A 21,990-nucleotide genomic window follows, 5' to 3' on the forward strand; every position below is an offset into this window, starting at 1 on the left:
TTCACAATGAGCCTGCATGTTAAGCATAGAGGTGACATCGCCTTCTCCACACATGCAGACTGCTATTGCTGACACACAAGAGTATTTGGCTATTTGCTTAGAGGTCTTTTTACTCAGTCCAGCAATTTGCAAGCATAGTCTGTGCACATGTCCTAGACTACCAAAAATTAGGATAGTCAGTTTTGTGCTGTAACCACACACTGCTAAAGCATTTGTTAATGACTGGTATTTTAACATTTTCTCACACACAGGCGATCTCTCACTATTACAGCCAAATAAATACATTATCATACTCTGCTACTTTATCTGCATCTGATTTAGAATGAACAGAAATCAATCCAACAGCTTTGTTCACATACCTTTAGCAGCTGATCGTCTTGGCCTCTTCCAGGCCGATGTCTGTGGTTTGAAATCGATGTCTCTCACAGCCCCACTAACCGGAACCTTTTCTTTTTCACAGGTGTCCAGTTGTGCACAGGTGTCCAGTTTTGCACAGGTGTCCGCAGCAGCTTTACGTTTGAGTCTGTTTTTCGGTTCTGCCACTATTCCTCTCGAACTAGCCTTCTCCGTATCATTAGTGCATTCAGGCGCATCAATCCTGTTCACAAGGTTTGATAAGCCTTCTGGAAATACACATAAGAAAGTTTTAAACTAAATTCAACAAACCATAATAGCATATAATAGTAGTATAATGGCTGATAATGGCGAATTACAAACACTTACCGAGTGGTGCAATGTGCGCGCTGTCTCGCGGAGGTTCATGTATAAACGCTGTGATAGTTTCCCGTTTCGGTCGGGCAGGTAAACAAAAAAAAAAACAAAAAAAAGAGAGAGAGAGGAAAAACAAAGATCAGATATTTTTACACATGCACATCACAGTATAAACAGGAATGAAACACACACACTCAACACAAACGGGTCAGTCTAAGGTCACAAGGATGTTGGCGCACGCTCGCGAAGATGCACGCGCATATGCTTGACCCCTGATTCGGATCTCCTGGTTAATTAAAAAAACATGATTATGCATCACACATATGCAACATTTAAACATAAAACGTAATTATACGTACCACTCGCTTGATTCAGCAAATTAAGCTCCTCAACAATATCGAAAAGACTCGCACAGGTCGTGTCACCTGAAGCGCAGAGAACCTAAGTAACTCAATAGAACAGTGCTCTCGTATAAATAAAAAAATTAAGGTTCTTAATATTACTAAATAATAAAACACTTACTGTTAAGACAGGCATCCATCTTCTTGTAAAGCACACTCACGTTTCCAATAACAAAATGTAACTTGGAGAAATAGTAGGTTGGGGACGGTTGCAAGTTATAAATTGCATGTTTAATAAAAGTTTGTTGCATTGCAAATTGTTCAATTCTCCCTGTCTGACACTGAAATATGGAGAGATTGAATAGCATCTGTAACACCTTGAAGACTTAAAATTTCATCTTTGAATATAATTTCATGATTTAATATTATGTATCTGTATTATTATTCTTTATTAGTATTATTATCTTATGAAGTTTAAAATGCACGAGTTTACTATAGATTGCATGGACACGTGTTTAAGGAACATATTTTAGACACAAGGATGGTAGCCGGGAGGATTACACTGTAAACCCTAACGCTCAAAATACTTAATTAGTTTGAGTAGGACAAACTTAAATTAAACTAATTAGTTCAGTCAAATGAACTTTTATGAGTATTTAGCACTTTCTTTTTCTTTCAAGTTCACAGAACTGATATATTTTAAGTAAACTGAATTTAAACAAACTTAAGTTTAACTGAAACGGCTGGGATGTCTATTTCCCAGCATGCTTTACCGATGGCACTTGAATGGGAGAGTAAATGCTAAAATTAAGCGTAATATAATGTTTTTTTTTTTTTTTGTGCAAGATTAATGTTAAGTGGGAGATTGAGTATTGATTAATGTTTTGTTATGCTAATTTAGAAGAATTTCTGTTAATGTTGGTTTTAGGATAGTTACCATCATGGTGACAAGTGGTGCATGCGGCTTCATTTGAGAGCAAATCAAATCTTTATATTGTTGCACTCATGCAGCAAGTGCTGGACAACATACTATTGTTAGCATGATAACATAATAGTATGTTAGCAAACTAGCTTGTTAAAACTATAAGTTAATATTAATGAAAGTGTTCACATTGCGATTACATGAAGGTTTTAAGTTAAATGTATGAAATAGTGTACTCTGATTTTAATTGTTCTTAATTTGCAATTAAAATGAATATTTATTAACACAACGTTTCGGTCACACGACCTTCATCAGTTCCTTATCTGCTGAAACGACCTACCTAATTGGTCTTGTCATCCTACGCACCTATCACCTGCAGGTGTGCGATGGAGTTTGTTCACTAATTATTCTTAACTTGAAATGTTTAATTGTTCTTAACTTGAAATGTTTAAGTACAAACTTAAAATCTGCCAGTTCTGCTTACTTAATCTTTGAATTTCAAAACTTAAAAAATTGAGGCAATCGATTGCCTTAAATTTTTTGAGTTCTGCTAACTTATTCGGGTTTACAGTGTATGTATTCTGCTTAAAGGTATGTGTAAAATGCAATATTCACTTAGCGAGTTCCAATGATGATGATAAATGTGTACAGTTGGTATGCTCTATGCAAGAAAATGAATGTTTCGACTGATGCAAATGTACCATTTGTATACCACTAATATACACTGAGAAATAGTTTCTTAATGTGGAAAGTGGATTGTACCATTAGCATATACGTTCCATCTTTAAACAATATGTTTTTTCCTACCTTACAAGGAAGTCGAAAGTCACTCAGTTGTGTATTTAAGCTCAATCTTACTGTACTACAGCAGAGAAACACAGAAACGCATAGACCTGGCATGAATATAACATCTTCTCAGAGTTTCTCTCCTGACATACACTCACCTAAAGGATTATTAGGAACACCATAGTAATACTGTGTTTGACCCCCTTTCGCCTTCAGAACTGCCTTAATTCTACGTGGCATTGATTCAACAAGGTGCTGAAAGCATTCTTTAGAAATGTTGGCCCATATTGATAGGATAGCATCTTGCAGTTGATGGAGATTTGTGGGATGCACATCCAGGGCACAAAGCTGGCTGAGTTCCACCACATCCCAAAGATGCTCTATTGGGTTGAGATCTGGTGACTGTGGGGGTCATTTTAGTACAGTGAACTCATTGTCATGTTCAAGAAACCAATTTGAAATGATTCGAGCTTTGTGACATGGTGCATTATCCTGCTGGAAGTAGCCATCAGAGGATGGGTACATGGTGGTCATAAAGGGATAGACATGGTCAGAAACAATGCTCAGGTAGGCCGTGGCATTTAAACGATGCCCAATTGGCACTAAGGGGCCTAAAGTGTGCCAAGTAAACATCCCCCACACCATTACACCACCACCACCAGCCTGCACAGTGGTAACAAGGCATGATGGATCCATGTTCTCATTCTGTTTACGCCAAATTCTGACTCTACCATCTGAATGTCTCAACAGAAATCGAGACTCATCAGACCAGGCAACATTTTTCCAGTCTTCAACTGTCCAATTTTGGTGAGCTTGTGCAAATTGTAGCCTCTTTTTCCTATTTGTAGTGGAGATGAGTGGTACCCGGTGGGGTCTTCTGCTGTTGTAGCCCATCCGCCTCAAGGTTGTGCGTGTTGTGGCTTCACAAATGCTTTGCTGCATACCTCGGTTGTAACGAGTGGTTATTTCAGTCAAAGTTGCTCTTCTATCAGCTTGAATCAGTCGGCCCATTCTCCTCTGACCTCTAGCATCAACAAGGCATTTTCGCCCACAGGACTGCCGCATACTGGATGTTTTTCCCTTTTCACACCATTCTTTGTAAACCCTAGAAATGGTTGTGCGTGAAAATCCCAGTAACTGAGCAGATTGTGAAATACTCAGACCGGCCCGTCTGGCACCAACAACCATGCCACGCTCAAAATTGCTTAAATCACCTTTCTTTCCCATTCTGACATTCAGTTTGGAGTTCAGGAGATTGTCTTGACCAGGACCACACCCCGAAATGCATTGAAGCAACTGCCATGTGATTGGTTGATTAGATAATTGCATTAATGAGAAATTGAACAGGTGTTCCTAATAATCCTTTAGGTGAGTGTATAAGAATAAAGATTTTTCTTGGCAAGATAACTAGTGTCCGGTCCTGTGAATCAATGATAACGGGGAAAGGCTTAATTCCAAGTCTACACACCTGCACACTGAATCTATGTAGGCCTATGTTCTACAAACAAACAAAACTCAATAACTGTTATTTGATAAATGACTAAATAAATAAATAATAGGCTACAATAATATAATATTATAGTAGGCCTAAAACAGTTAATATTGTCAGAATTCTATGCTCATTGAGACAAAAAACTAAAGTTAATTAGTGAAATTTAAGGTATTTTTAACATGTTGCAACTGTCCCCTGGGTTGGGGTCAGTTGAAACATCTGGCTTCTTCCATTCAAATAAATACTGTGAACGATATGTCATATAATCATGGGTAATTAGCAGACAGATGCAAGTTTAATATATACAAATTTGGTTGGTTTAGTCCAAATAGTCTATGAGTAACTGAGAGAAATGCAAAAAGTGTTGCTACCGTCCCCGGTCTCAAGATGTCTCCCTATTCAACACACTAATAAGCTGGCGAGTTGAGTCTATTGTTTTAATTAGTGAGACATCTAAAACTTATAAAAATGAGAAATGTTTAAAAAATAAAGTTATAGTATAGTAGAAATAATCAATTATATCTCTAAGTTATCCTCCTGAGACCCAGAAAAAAAAAAGTTTTTTGAATTTAGTTTTTTTTTTTTTCATGTCATCACATTGTTTATATATGCAAAAACAATGGGATTTTTTTCCAATCACCAATACAATTTGGGGTTTCAGGATTTTTTTAACCAAAATTTGTATAAGGATGATTCTCAACTATGTTATGAAAGATATAACGGAATGAATTGATACACCATTTTACTTTATGCAATATGTGGGTAAAATGCATAAATTAATTTTCACATTGTATCTAATTTGCACATTAATGCGTTCTTGGAGCAACATTTAAAAAAAAAAGAAGTGTAATAATTGGAGTAATAATTGGCAACATTTTAATAATAATATCTAATATTTCATAGGAATATTGATGTATAATTTATTTCCATGTTCTCTTGTTGTGTCTCCCGAAATGCCTGATAAACATGATGTAAGTCCTGATGTCTTCTACAGTGGACATGTATGAAATCAATGCCCTGTTCTGTAACAGAAAGTCATTTTTTTTATTTGAAACCCCATATTATTTTCCTGAGATGTTGGTTTATGAAACACAATTTGAAAAGTAGTCAGATTTAAATTATAATTACAGTATATTATCATATTTGATCACTAAATTAATGTCAGACATTTTTAAAGACCAAGGAGAAGTTGTTTTCATGGTGAAACCTCCAGATATTTGGTATCTCTGAAAAGTCCCGAAGGTGCCCTTTACAGGACACCCAGATTGTGACATGTGACTTGTATGATGTCAGAGAAATTCACTAAAATATAATGTCCATTCCTGGGTCCCAGGAGGATATATAGCAGTTAAATGTAATAACTTTGTTGTAGAAATATAATAAAAATGTTGAATAACTCAATTAAGATTCCTTTGACAAGATGCCTCTAAGAATAATAATACAAAGATTGTTTCACTATAAGACTAATACCAGCTGAAGAATGTTAAGAAGGTAAAAGACATGAGAAAAGAGAACAATAGTGAAAGAGCACCATTGACAGGACTGTGCGTATACTCTCATCTTGTGACTCTCCATCATTGCAGCTCTGGGTTATATTAACAAATGACCCAACAAGCATGATCTTCAGACACAATGCTCTAGGAAGATCTTCTTCGTAGAAAATGAATGGACTTCTATTCTCACAGGATCCATACATGATCACAAGATGAAGAACTTGCAAAAAGACATTTACAAATCCATAATATTTAGACTGTAGAGAATCTCAATGAAATTAAGGAATATCTATTGTATTCAAAAAAATTGTTTATTCATAAAAAATAAGTCATGGTTAGATCTTTTCCCACCTTTATTGTAATATTTAAATCAACAAAATTCAAGTAACAAACAAATACAATATTTTAAGGAAAACTAAAGAAAAATATGCGGGTTAGTTGCAGCGTGTGTCCCTTAACTATACTTGGTAGAAACAGCTTTTGCCTTTAATACAGCAGTCATTCTTTTAGCATAAGAGTCTATTATCTTAGCACATCTGGATTTGCGTGTTTTTCCGCACTCTTCCTTGCTAAAAAGCTCCAGGATGATCAAATTGTGAGGGATCTCTTGAGTACAGCCATCTTCAAGTTTTTTCATTGGATTTAGTTCTGGGCTCTGACTTTCTTTCCAAAACGAATGACTTAGATTTGAGGTTACTATCATGCTGAAAGATGAAATCTTCCAATTTTTAATGGAGTCCTGCCAGTTTAGTGGCAGAATGATCTTGTATTTGTCACCATTTGTGACTCAAGACATGTTTTTTCCATCAGTTTTTGACCGGCCCCCATTGTCTTGTTGATGATGGACTAAAAAATCCTACAGAAACAGCTGATTTTGAACTTGGGGATAATCAGCATCATCAAGGAATAATTTACGACAGGCCATTGAAGCATTAGAAAATAATGCACATCCCTTTCTCATAATTCAACAGCCTGGAGTCAATTATTCTGCTTATACTACGGTAACCTCACCTGAAGACATCGTTCAGACGATCTATTTAAAGACATTTGTGAGAGTATCCGCTTTCCGTACATTATAAAACATAGTTTTGTGGCAAAAACCATGGAATTAATTTGTCGTTTTTATCCTATTGTATCCTATATGTATTTGCTTGGTCAGTGTTGTCGTGGGTTTTGGTTGTTTTGCTCTTGTAGGCTGTAAGAATCTTTGAAATAACTGAAATACACCTTGGGTGTGCATTATTTTTTAATAATTCAACGGCCCGCAATCAATTATTCTGCTTATACTACGGTTACCACACCTCAAGACATTGTTCAGATGATGTATTTAAAGACATTTGTCAGGTTTTTGTCCTTAAAATGCTCTTGTGTGTGGGACTAATTTCTTAAGCATCTCATCCCAGGCCTCCTTGCTAATTCCAAAATGTTATTTTAGAGCTAGTAATGGAGGCTTGAGCCACTGATAATATAATGCAGTTATAAGAGAGAGAGAGAGATTAAGCGTGTGTAAATTACCTGAATCTGTGGGTCTCTCAACAGTGTTTGGCAGCAGTGTCTCTACTAATAGCAAAACTGTAAGTTTACCTGCTTCAAGAAAAGCAACGTTATTACCTTGCTTGTGAGAAATGTCATGTAGCTTTTAAGTTGTTAAACTATTTTACTGATTAAAATGATCAGAGAAGCTCTGACAACACGTTTCTGTGCGAGTGTGTGTCCGTACTGAATGTGTGTGCGTTTGTGTGGGAGAGAGAGTGAAAGAGAGTATTCGCTTTCCGTACATAATAAAACAATTTTGTGGCAAAAAACATGGAATTCATTTGTCGTTTTTATCCTATTGTTTACTATATGTATTTGCTCAGTCAGTGTCTTTGTGGGTTTTGGTTCTTTTGCTGTTGTCGGCTTTAAGGACCTTTGAAATCACTGAAATCATTTGGTGAAGTGATATCTAAGTCGCTTCGGATAAAAGCGTCTGCTAAATGAATAAAATGTAAATATTGAACTGTAACGCAGTCAAGACCTGGAACTACAGGGTGGGCCATTTATATGGATACACCGTAATAACATGGGAATGGTTGGTGATATTAAAGTCCTGTTTGTGGCACATTAGTATATGTGAGGGGGCAAACTCCTCAAGATGGGTGGTTACCATGGTGGCCATTTAGAAGTCGGCCATCTTGGATACAACTTTTGTTTTTTCAATAGGAAGAGGGCCATGTGACATATCAAACTTATTGGTAATGTCACAAGAAAAACAATGGTGTGCTTGGTTTCCCCTAACTTGTAAATAACTCATGAACGAATAAAGTTACGTTGAAACCAAGCACACCATTGTTTTTCTTGTGACATTACCAATAAGTTTGATGTGTCACATGGCCCTCTTCCTATTGAAAACTAAACTGAACTAAAGTTGTATCCAAGATGGCCGACTTCTAAATGGCCAGCATGGTCACTACCCATCTTGAGGAGTTTGCCCCCTCACATATACTAATGTGCCACAAACAGGACTTTAATATCACCAACCATTCCCATGTTATTACGGTGTATCCATATAAATGGCCCACCCTGTACTTTAGCCGTGCGTTTCCCTGAAAATAAATGCACGCCTTAGAACGTTCGTCAACCAATCATATTCAAGCATTCAACAGTGACGTAGTATAATAATAAAATAATTACTTTTCAGTAGAACTTTGGATGTGAACGGTTAATTCCAGAGTGCCGTCCCCCCGTTATAGAAGGGTATGAACACTTATGCAACCAGGTACTATTAGGTTTTTCTTTCCTTAAAACTTCTGTTTATTTGTTATGTGAATACATTAAAAGTGGAAAAAGATTTGACATGATTTTACTTGATTCATTTTTTACATCTCAAAAAGGCCTGATTTTAACAGGCATGTATTGATTTTGAATGCTCATATTTAGAGTGAATACAGGTTAAGTGGGACACCCAAGCTTAAGCATCTTTATTATTTTGTATATTTTTTCCATTTCATAAATTAGCAATATCCAGAGGAACAGAGCCTTCATGGGAATCATCTTCCTACTGAATTACAAAATGTTCTTCATCAATTGTTTGAAGAGACATGTTACAAAACTAATTGTAATGATTTATTTGCAAACATTCCTCATAGGATTACTTGAGGGTGTGGGAGGAGCCTGTTATTCACACGTCCATGATGTCACATAGGTTGGGGGTTTGGTTTTGGGTGCTGGTGTTGAAGAATGTGCAGGACTCCTCATGGGTCTCTGGAGTATAAAGCTGGATCAGTGACTGTGGTGTTGTAGTCATCAATGCATACAGCCATCATGTGGACGACTCTCATCTTTCTCATTCTGACGTTCTCCTCAGGAGCACTTTCACGTGAGTATTTTTCTTCTTTATATACTAAATACATGTCATGAGATGGAAAATGTAAAAAAAAAAAATCATTGATAGTATGAAATAGATTAAAGGGATAGTTAATTATAGTTTTTTTTTTGTTTGTTTTTTATAATTTACTCGCCCTCAAGTTGTATCAAACCTGTATGAGTTTCTTTCTTCTGCTGAACACAAAATAATATATTTTAAAGAATGTTGGTAACCAGACAGTTCACGGTAGCCATTGACTTTAGTAGGAAAAAAAAATACTATAGAGGTCAATGGCTACCATCAAATGTTTGATTACCAACACTCTTTAAATTATATTATTTTCTGTTCAGCAGAAGAAAGAAACTTTGATACAACTTGAGGGCGAGTAAAAGATGACAGAATTTCCATTTTTGGGTGAACTTTCCCTTTAAGGACAATCACTCCAAGAGTTCAGTCTGTTTTTTCTTCTAGAATATTTGTGTTAGACCCTCAACTGGAAATAGTTTGAAATATTTTTAATTTATTACAATTTGTACTTCAATCAATTGCCACAAGGCCTTTGATCACTGTCTGACACTGAACGATGGATGTAGAAAATCGAATTATCAATCTTATAAACTTTATACTTCAGCCCTCCCTTGTAAACTTTTACTAATGAACAATCATTGCAACTCTTGCCGGTTTTTTGTACCTGTGTGAAATTTACTAGCAAAGTTTTATAAATGTTTTTTTTTTTTCAGTGTTCTTGAATGACCAATATGGCCAATGTTTTAAAGAGGCCTGTTGCAAGGCTACCTTTAGAGCGACAATTGACCATTCTTTGATTTTATCACCCATAGTGTTGGGTGTGATGGCAGATGGTAAAGCATGGCGCTAGCAGCACCAGGCCAAGGCTTCGATTTCCTAAAATGATTTGGATAAAAACATCAGCCAAATGAATAAAATGTAAAAGCAAGAAATGTGCATATAATTGCGTACACGTTCAGATAAACGTCCAGACACACAATGTGATCAGTGAGACGTCAGAGCTCTGCGGGATCTTATTCCAGCAGTGGGGATTACACTGGTACCCTCAGCTGAAAGTCACATGAAAAGGATTGAATGGGATTGTAGAGGTCGTGTGACTCTCTTTGCCAACCCTCACATTCTCGTGCTTTTTCACCTCAGACCTTTTCTCTTCAGTCTTTTTGAACTTAAGCCAACCTTAAACAACTGAAATACCTTATTTACTTAGTTTAGCTTATGATGAAAATTGTAATTTTGAAAAATCTATTGCAAGACTGTCGTCTGTATGTATTTACCTAATGCATCATGTTAGTGTTTGTAGGGCTGGTTTAAAGTTGAAGTATAACGGTAAGATAAATGTGCACTTCGCACATCTAATGATTTTTTTTAAATAATTGGACCTGTTAGGAGAATGAAAAATCACAAAATCTAGAGTTGCCCCATGAACAGGTTTTGATTTGAACAAATAAATAATTTTTTTATTAATTACTCATTTGAAAACTTATTTTAATGCTCTTTCAAAAATGAGATAATCTTCTCTATTTCTTTCCATCATTCTTCTAGAATCCAGAACTCGCTTTGCACATTATCGTTCATGGAATTCCAAAATGTATCCGGTCTGGAGGGATGGAGATCCCAGATACAGAGATTGTTGGAAAGGTATTTGACCACACACACACACAAATTCATTCACACTTCATTCTGGTTTATTGTTCAGTGATTTGCACGCATTATGAAAGTGTTAAAGCATAAGCAGTGGTGGACAGTAACAAAGTATTTTTACTTTGTTAGCCTCGTACATTTTTTAAGTATCTGGACTTGATCTGAATATTTTTCATTTTTGGCAAACTTTTACTTCACTACATTCTAATAATGTCGTACTTTTTACTCAACATTTCATAAAAACATGTCGTTCCTCGTTATTTTGAACTGATGAAATCGTCACGCGCAACCTGAATCAGTGAACGATTCATTCGTGAATTGGAGCGATTCGAATTGGTGATTCGATTCATAAGCTTGCGATTCGATACTGATCTTCGATTCAATATCGATTAATTTGGCTAAATATCAGGTACAGTATAAATATTATAGTAAAATATAATAAATATACATTATAGTGTTAGTGCATATTTATCAAAATGTTCTTCTCTAGAGTAGATTTTCTTAACTAGCATGCTATATGTTATATATTGTTCACACTGATCTAAATGTCATTTATAGTGATGTTTCACAAGCTATTCACTGTCTTTCGCCAGTTTAAACACTCATTGAACGACTACATGAGACATGACACATTTCAGTATGCTTTACTGTATCTTTCAACATACCTTCTGATGCTCATTCATGGTCATTTGGTGCTTTAACTAGCAATAGAGGAACACAGATCGGTTCATCGGTTCAAATTAAAATAACTCAAATTATACCTATACATCTTTCCGCTGTCGTAGCAGTTACAAATTACATAAAACTAGTAATTTTGCATAGCGTTCTTAAATTAACACATTTTGCCTTATGTGACGTCTGTTTTTATGTTTTATGTTTATATTTGTCAACACATATTTAGTTTTTCCTGAATTCTGAGCATAAGGCACTGAGCTCAAGGTGTTTTCAAATGTCAGTGGAGGGAAAATCATTATTTTTACACCATGTTTCCATGTACACCTACTTATAAATAGAGTAGGATATGGTACAAGTGGAAATTATTCATTGCTATTAGTCTCTTTTTTTTGGAAGAAGAAATGCTATACCTGCTACCTTACTTTTAAAATGTGTCTGCAAAACCTTTTTTGTGTGTCATAGGCGGAGAGGTGACTTTTAAAGTCAGAAGTGATTCTCCAACACTGACAGGAGCCAAAGCCACTTTCAACATTGATGTTGGTTTTCCTCAGAACCAGACAGTACTTCCTGATGGACAGGTGGTGTGGGCGAGAAACTGTACCATTAATGGTAAGTAGTTATCCAAGCGTCCTTAATACAATACATTTACACTATGTAATATTTTATTTTTGCACTGCCATAGATAGAAATTTTGTAAACTAATAATAAGTTTTTAGATATTTTATGTAAAGAAAAATATGTATGTTTTATGTAAACAGCACTTGTTATTGCCTGTAAACGAAGCAGAAGAAAGAAGTGCTGCATGTGATTCTTAATTCTTGTTTGTTAGGAATATGTTGCGAATTTAGATATTTATGTATCTAAAATGAATTAAATGTGTCTTTTAGGAACATCATATACTATGGGCCAGACTGTATACCCTGAGTCCAACATGCCTCAACAATGGACAGGTGTCTTTCCTGACAGGACACCCTTCAATAGGACCTCTAACAAAAAGCCCCGCTTCATCTATGTATGGAAGATGTTGGGTAAGAGTACGTTTAAACCTGTAGTCTTATTCTAGTCTCAAATATACAAACATAGTGGAGAGATGGATTAACGTATGCAAGTAAGACACAGTCCTGGATCAACAACTTATGAAGACTTAAAGGGTGAGTTCACCCAAAATAATTTGATAATTACATTTTTTTTGGTGAACTCTCCCTTTAAGGGTTAGAATTATGGACTTGTACAACTTTCTTATCTGCCATTTAATTTAAAATAATTTGTCTTTGACTTTAGGGGTAGCATGGTTGTTTGATTATTGGTTGATTTTTTCCGAACACTTTTCATTGTTTCTCTCTTTCAGGAAAATATTGGCAGGTGGCTGATGGTCCCTCCTCTCTACTGACCATTGACACAGACAATGTGCCTCTTGGTTCTTATTCCATGGAAGTGGTCATTTATCACTCCCGTGGCAAAGACAATTTCATTCCCCTTGGTTACGCATCTACGCAGTTCTCAATCACTGGTGAGTAGTTTGAAAACTGCACATTTATCTACACTTAATTAAAAAGAAAGATTCCAAAAGGATTTTTTAAAGCGATGCCATAAAATAACCATTTTTTCCATTGGTTACCCTTTGGGGAACCAAACTTCCCCAGAGAACTTTTCAGTGAATAATTCTTAAAGAACCTTTTTCCACTATAAAGAACCTTTTGTAGAATGGAAAGATTCCATGAAGTTTCTTCACTACACCATAGATGCCAATAAAGAGCTTTGATTTTTGAGTGTAGGGATCCTCTTATCACCTCTGTACTTAAAAAAACATTAAGCCTAGTTTGGTCACCTGGAGAGTAAACCAATGTTGTCATTCACTGAGCACATTCCTGCAAGCCCCTAATGAAATGTCCTCTTCTATTCTAGACCAGATTCCTTTCGCAGTGTCATTATCTCAGGTTGGTGACATCAACCAGGGTGACCAAAGCTTCATCCAGAACAGAGCTGTGTCTTTTAGCGTTAATTTGCATGACCCGAGCCAGTATCTCAGTGGATCAGACATCAGCTTCAACTGGGATTTCGGTGACAATAGTGGAACTCTAATCTCTCGAGAAACTACCATTAGCCACACATACCTCTCAACCGGTTCCTTCAGGCCACAGGTGGTTGTGATGGCAGCCATCTCAAACGGTTGTCAGATCAATCCAACTCCAGCTGCCACTGTTCCCGTCACAGGTAGAATTTCATATTCAAACTTCATATTTCATTTTATTTCAAGAACAGTTCTTAATCCAAAAAGTGTGTTGAGGAGATTTTAGAATGACATTCCCAAAACATTCATCAGTTGGTGCCTTTTCCTTTTTGCCAGATGATGCCACAGCAGTGGAAAGCATTGTGCTGACTGTTTCTCCTCAGCCTGCTGATGTCATGCCAGTGGCAGCCGATGTCATCACTGTGGCAGCCAATGATTTGGCAGTAGCAGCTGATGTTGTCACTGTAGCAGCCAATGATTTGGCAGTAGCAGCTGATGTTGTCACTGTAGCAACCAATGATTTGGCAGTAGCAGCTGATGTCATCACTGTGGCAGCCAATGATTTGGCAGTAGCAGCTGATGTCGTCACTGTAGCAACCAATGATTTGGCAGTAGCAGCTGATGTCACTGTAGCAGCCAATGATTTGCCAGTAGCAGCTGATGTCATCACTGTAGCTGCCAATGATTTGCCAGCAGCAGCTGATGTCATCACTGTGGCAGCCAATGATTTGGCAGTAGCAGCTGATGTCACTGTAGCACCCAATGATTTGCCAGTAGCAGCCGATGTCATCACTGTGGCAGCCAATGATTTGGCAGTAGCAGCTGATGTCACTGTAGCACCCAATGATTTGCCAGTAGCAGCCGATGTCATCACTGTGGCAGCCAATGATTTGGCAGTAGCAGCTGATGTCACTGTAGCACCCAATGATTTGCCAGTAGCAGCCGATGTCATCACTGTGGCAGCCAATGATTTGGCAGTAGCAGCTGATGTCACTGTAGCACCCAATGATTTGCCAGTAGCAGCCGATGTCATCACTGTGGCAGCCAATGATTTGCCAGTAGCAGCCGATGTCATCACTGTGGCAGCCAATGATTTGGCAGTAGCAGCAACTGATACAGCAGCTGACTTAGATAATGTTGCTCTGGAGGTTGCTGAAGACACAGCTGTTGTACCTGCAACCGAAGCCATCGCTGGTGAGAAACTTCATATACATGATGACCATAACTTTATAAAGAAGACCATAACTAATTAATTGCATTGTATTTTTAAACTATTTCCATTGGTGCTGTAATTGCAGGTGTAACTAGCATACCCGAGGCTGCAGTGAGTGAAGCTGAACCGGTGGCACAGGCAGCTCTTGTCATTGCCAAGCGGCAAGCACCAGAAATGCCAGCCGAAACAAACTGTATGATTTATCGTTATGGCTCCTTCTCTACAACTCTTACAGTTATTCGTGAGTACTTTCTTTTTTTATCACTAAACAATACTATTATACTTGAAAATGAATCTTTTGGGCATCATTGTCCCCAGAGAGGAAACATGCAACAGACTCTGTTGATCTTTAAACTCCAGCCAACTTGAACTTTGCTTTACTTCAGCATTACTGGCCTGGCTTAACTGTCAAACGTTTCACCCATAACCTCATCTAATGACAACAAGAATTGTGTAGCAGTATCAAGACCATGCTAACACACTGTTAACTAGGCTACTAATGTATCTCTTATAGTAAGTCGATGCATATATATTACAATTTAGAGTGTTATTAGAGGTAACTGTCTAAGTTAAGAGTTTCAGAAATGTACACATACAAAGTCACAGTTAGCTAAAAAAATGTATTAATTTAAACAATGTAATAATTTAATGCAGATATAATGAGCTCATTGAAGTAATGAATACTTGTTTGTTAACAAATGATTATGACATAGAGTTACGGTTAGGGATTGGGGTTACACTTTATTTTAAGGTGTCATTGTTACAGTGTAATTATATACTTAAGTACTGAGTAATATTAAGAAACTTCATGTACTTACTAAAGGGTTAGGGTAGGATTGTGATTTGGTTGAGGTTTACAAGTAGAGGAAGTACATGTAACATATGTAACAAGGACACTGTAAAATAAAGTGTTACTGGGATTGGTTTAGGATTAGTTACTTGTAATTGTCCGTAATTTACTGTTATTACTATAGTAAGTACATGTAGTAACTTGTAATACGTCACCTTAAAATAAAGTGTTACCCACTTCTACTTCAACTTTAGTGTCTAGACTTGTGTAAGTGTAAATCAAACTGTGTGAAAGCACAGAAATAGCCTGTCTACAAATGTGTTTAATGTTCTCTACATGCATGTTTTCCCCCTTCAGAGGGAATAGAGAGTGTTGAGATTGTGGAGGTGAATAATGTGGTGGTCATGGCCACAGAGCTGGAGCAAAATGCTGTGGACCTTACAGTCACATGTCAGGGAAGGTAAATATTCATTCACTGTCATTTATTTCATAGACTGTTTATCATCTTTACTGTTCAAAGCTGTTTTATTATAGTCTTTTATGGGTTAGTTCACCCAAAAAATGTAATTCTGTCATTGATTTCTCACCCTCATGTCGTTCCAAACCCATTAGACCTTCGGTCTTCGGAACATGAATTAAGATATTTTTGATGAAATCCGAGAGGTTTTCACCCTATTGGGGCATTATGACCCACACAGACCACACTAAGGGTGTGTTCACACTTGTAGTTCTGTTCGTTTGGTCCAGACTAAGCGAAAAACATTTAGTTCAGGTCTGCTTAGCGTTCACATTGGCTTAGCGCAACACAAACCTAAAGACATGTTCATAACCTTATTGGTCGGCTTTTGTTACGTATATTTTGTGACCGAACATCCAAAACAATGCAGTGAGCTGGGATAAATGTGTTCGCTGTATGTGTGTAGCCTACATATGATGGCATTTTGACCAGCTGAGAACTTGTGAAGAGCTTATAAAATGTGTAAAGGAGTCAAAACAGTGGCAGGAATCCCTCCGTCTCACACACACACAAACCAAGATCTGCTGCGAGGAGGCGCGGTTCTGATTTCTGAACCGAACTGTGATGGGCAACATCACAACTATGATGAGAAAAGACATACTTGAGCATTCTGTTCATTTTAGTGTCATATTTCAGTCACATGGACAACCGCTCAAGAGTTCATTTGGAAGCGGAGCGGGACTCATCTTTTCAGCGTCTCGATCCACTTGTTTGGTGCATCAGGGTTCAGATAACAGCATTCACACTTATTCAAATGAACCGCTTTAACAGAGCAATCACACCAGAGTTAGTTTTAATCCAACCAAACATGCCAAGTGTGAACACACCCTAACACCTCTTCCAGCAGAAACCTAGTTTTCCCAGGAGTCTCCCATCCAGGCACTGACTAGTGACTAGGCTCTGCTTATGCCGAGTTCAGCTCGGATTTTCACTCAACGACAAATGCCCAAAATCATAGGCAAATCTGTGTTCGTTCACGCGAGTGACAATCACACAGTGTGAATGATCAAAGACACGATCTGAGATGATCACAGCGCAATTCAAAATCCTGCTGTGTGAATGTTCTGACTGAAAACTACATCGGCGATAAGCGACAGCCAATGAGAGAGCAAGAAACAGGACAGCGGGAAGTTCGGGGAGGAGTTATAGACCACAATATCAGTATTTGAATAGATAAATTTACAATTATATTAAACAGGAACAAAGCACAAACATTTGCCTGGTGATGTATCTCTGAGTGAAAAGTCTTCTGGAACAAGATCAAATGTAGGGCGGAACTTGATTTTGTCTGTGGGGAATTGATTGTATGTTTGTGGTTTGCTATTGGTGTATCTCATGTGAGTGACAGGTTGCCCCGCCCTCACGCCAGTGTAAACATCATCAGAGAAGATAGGGAGGGGAAGTTGTTTTGATTAAATATTACGAGGGCACATGAATAAATAAAAATTATATGCGTAGAATAATGTAATACTCATTAAAAAAATAAGATTAGGATCTCATAAGAAAAATAAGAAATCCAAAATCCACAATTTTGGATTTCATTGTGACTTTAAACTGGCTATAAAGATGACAGTGGTCGAACATTAAATATAATTGTTGTTGTTGTACTTTATTGTTCAGCTTTACCTGAAAATTGGTCTTTGGTCTCGCCATACAATCACAAAAAATTACAATACACAACATCCACCCAATACATCTAACCATACACAACATACACAATATCAAAGCTTAAAATATTCACATTCCCTATACCCCTTATTCAATCGAATGAAGTTAATTTTGTTATATTTGCTCTTCAGCCTGCCCAGTCAAGTGTGCACCGTGGTGTCTGACGCGGACTGCATGAGTCCTGTCCAGAGCCTGCAGTGTAATGACGTGATTCCAGCCCCTGAGTGTCAGATGGTGCTGCGACAGTTCTTCAACAACTCTGGCACCTTCTGCATCAATGTGTCTCTGACCAATGACGTCAGCTTGGCTGTAACCAGTGCAATGCTCAGCGTGGATATAGGCAAGTGTCATTTAAATTCAAAGCGTATCTAAAATAATAAACATTTCTTTTCCTGAACCTGCCCTAGAACCTCACAACTTCTCTTGTTCAAACCATAGGCACAAATTCACCAAGGAATACGGCAGGAGCAATACTGGGAGTCCTGGTTTTTATTTGTGCTGTGGGGGCCATTGCTTTTACATACAGGTAAGACACCAGGACACATTTAATCAAAATCAAATATGTTATTGTATGCTGCCTATAGTTAAAATGAAATAATGCTATATGACAGTAACCCTTCACGTATGTTTGTATGCAGGCGGTTTAAGGAGTACCATCCACTGAGAGAAGATGATTCCAGCAGCAGTTTCAGTTCTGGAAGAAACTCAGTGTCTTTAATGCTGTGGAGTCTTCTGAGCCGGAGACCCGCTGCAGAGAGCCGTCCGCTCCTGCTGGGACGAGTGGTGTGAAGGAAAGCTTAAAGCATATTACAAAGTCTATACAATCTCTCAACAAGAGAATTAAATATAAAGAGTGAGGACCTCATTGTACTGTAATAACAAAAAATGTCAAATGTAACATGCCTTTGTCGCAGAATAATATGTCGTCATAAAAAACAGTTGCAGATTTTTCCGGTCAATGGCTAGCTTCTCTTGGGCTGCAATAATCTGACTCATTTCCCTTCAGTATTTGTTACGACCCCAGCTGTCAATCAAGAGTTTGTAACACTCACTAACTATTAGTGCAGAGCAAAAGGCAATGCAAAGTGGTTCAAAACCAATAGTTTACTTGCATTATTTACAGAAGAAAATGGTAAGGATTCACATATGGAGGGGTGGGATGGATGTGGGCGGCGACCAAATGAAAAATAAATAAAACCAATACAAGACTAACTCATAACCAACTAAAATGACAAGCAAGAAGAGTAAAAATTAAAAGTAAAGTAAAATATTAAAAAAATTAAAAGAAAAGTCTTCAGACACCCAAACTAATCTACGCTCTCTAACAAAACCAAAGTGTTACTCACCCTTTACCTAACAGGGCGGGAGTGTCTTTCACTATTATAGGGAATATACATGTAATCGTCCTATAAGTAACCCAGGTAAAATAATTTCAGAGAATAGTCAGGTTATTACAGACCTTGTACACATTGTAAGCTGTTTTTCAAATAATCTATTCAATGTTTCAAGAAAACCTTTGCTCATATTCAGCATTTATACAACATTAAGATTTTTTATGAAGTAAATCCTATTAAGTTAAAAATAGTATGTATTTTCCCCAATTACCTTTGTAGAACTTATTAGAGATAGAGTAGAGATTATTATAATACTCTTATTCCATTGTAAATGATTTATTAATATAGTTTGTATTTTCGACATACCATGTGTTGTTTGATATCGACCCAAGAGGTCTGATGTTTTATTTATAATGGATAATGTCCACACTAATGACTTCTCACCCCTAAATAAAAACATGTCCTGTCACTTATGTGAGGTTATTCTTGCTTGTTGGTCTTTGTTTGTGCATATGACTCGGGTTGGCACCTGCCATGTGCTCTTCTGTCTTGCCTCTTGTGTTTCGTGTGGGCACATTTTGGATCTCCCTCATGGGGTCCACTCTGCCTCTACCTCATGCTTTCCCTTGCCTGTGCAAAGGATTGTGGGTGATTGGAGGAGATGAAGGATACACTTGATGCATCCTTCAAAACATGGACGCAAAATGAAGGCTGCTTTCCAAGGATTTTCCCAATTGAGACAGCCTTCAAAGGTGTTTGATGCCATGGCAGCTCACGTACACAGCCTTCCGATTGAGAAGCACACAGCATTTTCTGAATTGAAAATGTAAAAGTTATGTGAACCTGAAGTTGCGACCGACTACTCGTGACGTATTTTCAGAGTGAAACGGAAAATTTAATGAGAAAACAGAGGGCGTGGTTTATTTTTTTTCTGCAGAAAATTGATTGGATATAGAAAAGTGGGCATTCTATTCATCATCAGCTGACATCATCAGAGAAGGAAGGCCATTCCAGAAGGGAAGTACATTTTCAGATTTTGACAAAAAAAGAAAAAAATTATGAATCAACTTATACGGATGAATGTTCACCACATGACTAGTATTGTGCACTAACAAAGTAAATTAAAAATTAAAAATTAAAAATAGGATCCATTTTTATTTTATGCCAATTCTCCAATGATGCAAACGTGAAGGTAAACAGGTATGTGATGACGTCGCTCTCAGATGAACTGGGTTTCCCTTTACATGCAAACCTGGGGAGTTTTTATGGTGCCGCAGCATAAAACCTCGAGCCTGTCACGCTGATCCAATTCTGTAAAACTGCCATACCATGCTTTTTCCATGATTACATAAATTGTGGCTCAAGAAACCACACATCTTACATATGGAAGTAATTTACTGATGATATCCAGAAGATTTAGCTTGTTTAATTACTGTTTTGATTTCAACAGGTTTTGAGAATACGTGGTTCCTAATATGACAACTCCCAATCCAGGACCCGAAAGTCTCTGATGGTTTTCATTGAAATGACTGCTTTAAAGCTCAAGTCAAACAAATGACTTGAGGGTTAATGGTCAGTCACTCTTTGCCTGAATGAAACTAAATAAATAAGTGGACGTAACCTTTTACATTGGCAGAGCACAAAGCTTTCCATGGTCAACACAGTCTTAACATGTGGACAGACTTCAACAAAATCCTCTTTGCTTTGGCGTTCAACAGCATTTGCTGAAATTTCCTGCCTTTTCAGCAGTGATGGGCAGTAATGCGTTACAGTAATTTTTGCAGTAACAACTAGTGTAACTAATTACTAACAAGATTTCAGTAATAATATTACAGTCAGTTACCATCCATAAAATAGCACCATCGAGTGTTTGTAATCATTTCCAATTGCAATCTAATGTGGATTTTGAGGATTCCTGATAGATGGGTTACACTGAAGCCTCCAATAAGTTAACACAACTAACTAACTAAATAAATAAATAAATAAAAATAAGGTAACTGGCAGTTCATAATCATATGTTTTCAGAGTTTTAATATTTGGATTATATGCTACATGTACCTTTTGATTACAGTCTACTCGAATATTTTCATTTAATGTGACTTAGAGTTTGTTCCCACCTTTCCCACGGCATTAAAGGCCCCCTGAAATAATTATTTTTTTTTTTTTAGTTTTTAGTATGAATATGTTAGCCTTAAGATTATGAATAAGCTAGTGTGCTCCAATACAATGACAAAATTCACATTTAGGAGATTAAAAACTTACAGTCCCTCACTTCCGCTAAAATGGATCATGGATTTTTATGACATCACCGCGGACTTCAGCTTCTCATCACATCTTCTGTCCAATCAAATGCTCTCTAGAATCTAAAGCTCCGCCCCCTATGCTATAAATACCACCTGGCCAAAGCGACCGTTGACACGTCATGGGTTGGATATGTTTGTTCGGTTGCTCAAACGCTCGAGTTTTATTCCGTTTTCCAACTGTACGTTGGTTAGAATTTATTCACTTGGAGGAGGGAGGTATTTGTACTAGTTCACGGCTTTGTGATAAACTAAACGTTATTGGCTATTTGAAAGGGGGGAGGCATTCAATATATTCCTGTTTCAGTGGAAATTATGTCAACGCATCATACAAAGCTTCGTGATCCAAGGCACTTCAAAAGATATTTAAAAAATAATTACACAGAGAAACTCATTTTTTTTGTGTGTCTTTTGTATTTTTTAAATACAAAACTCAAACACTTTAACTATTAAACTCAAAATCATGTGACTCGTGAGTCGTGACTCAAAATCATTGAGGCAAGCTCACTCCAACAGCTTGAGTAATGTCTTCTATTGAACAGTAGGGGGCAGGGCTCAGTTCCCATCTTGCACCATGGCAGAAATAAATCAAGTAGGGCTTTCTGCATCCTGCGCTGGACATCCGACCCCGTCAGAAGCCACGCCTGTGTCCAACACGTCAGCTTGTAGCTGCGTCTCATTTCGAAGGCTGCGTCCTCCGGAGGTCACATTTGTAGGCTGCAT

The 21,990-nt window shown here is 37.4% G+C and overlaps 1 protein-coding gene across 1 annotated transcript; it reads left to right on the plus strand.

Moving 5' to 3' along the window:
• Positions 1-9,001: 9,001 nt before the first annotated feature.
• pmela (premelanosome protein a) lies at positions 9,002-19,449 on the plus strand. The gene is made up of 12 exons (XM_081356948.1): positions 9,002-9,103; positions 10,661-10,756; positions 11,897-12,043; positions 12,322-12,462; positions 12,783-12,944; positions 13,340-13,648; positions 13,782-14,639; positions 14,744-14,899; positions 15,806-15,908; positions 17,765-17,973; positions 18,072-18,159; positions 18,272-19,449. The coding sequence occupies exons 1-12, from the start codon at positions 9,034-9,036 to the stop codon at positions 18,420-18,422; spliced, it is 2,490 nt and encodes an 829-aa protein (XP_081213074.1). The 5' UTR covers positions 9,002-9,033; the 3' UTR covers positions 18,423-19,449.
• The last annotated feature ends 2,541 nt before the right edge of the window (positions 19,450-21,990 follow it).

This window comes from Scardinius erythrophthalmus (genome assembly GCF_964197995.2).
Source record: "Scardinius erythrophthalmus genome assembly, chromosome: 25".
Lineage (NCBI taxonomy): Eukaryota > Metazoa > Chordata > Actinopteri > Cypriniformes > Leuciscidae > Scardinius > Scardinius erythrophthalmus.

Excerpts from the sequence above, each read along its gene's own strand:
- pmela (XM_081356948.1), top strand. The coding sequence starts at position 9,034 with ATGCATACAGCCATCATGTGGACGACTCTCATCTTTCTCATTCTGACG. Across the intron at positions 12,463-12,782 it reads CTATGTATGGAAGATGTTGG|GAAAATATTGGCAGGTGGCT; the intron begins GTAAGAGTACGT and ends TCTCTCTTTCAG. Across the intron at positions 13,649-13,781 it reads TGCCACTGTTCCCGTCACAG|ATGATGCCACAGCAGTGGAA; the intron begins GTAGAATTTCAT and ends CCTTTTTGCCAG.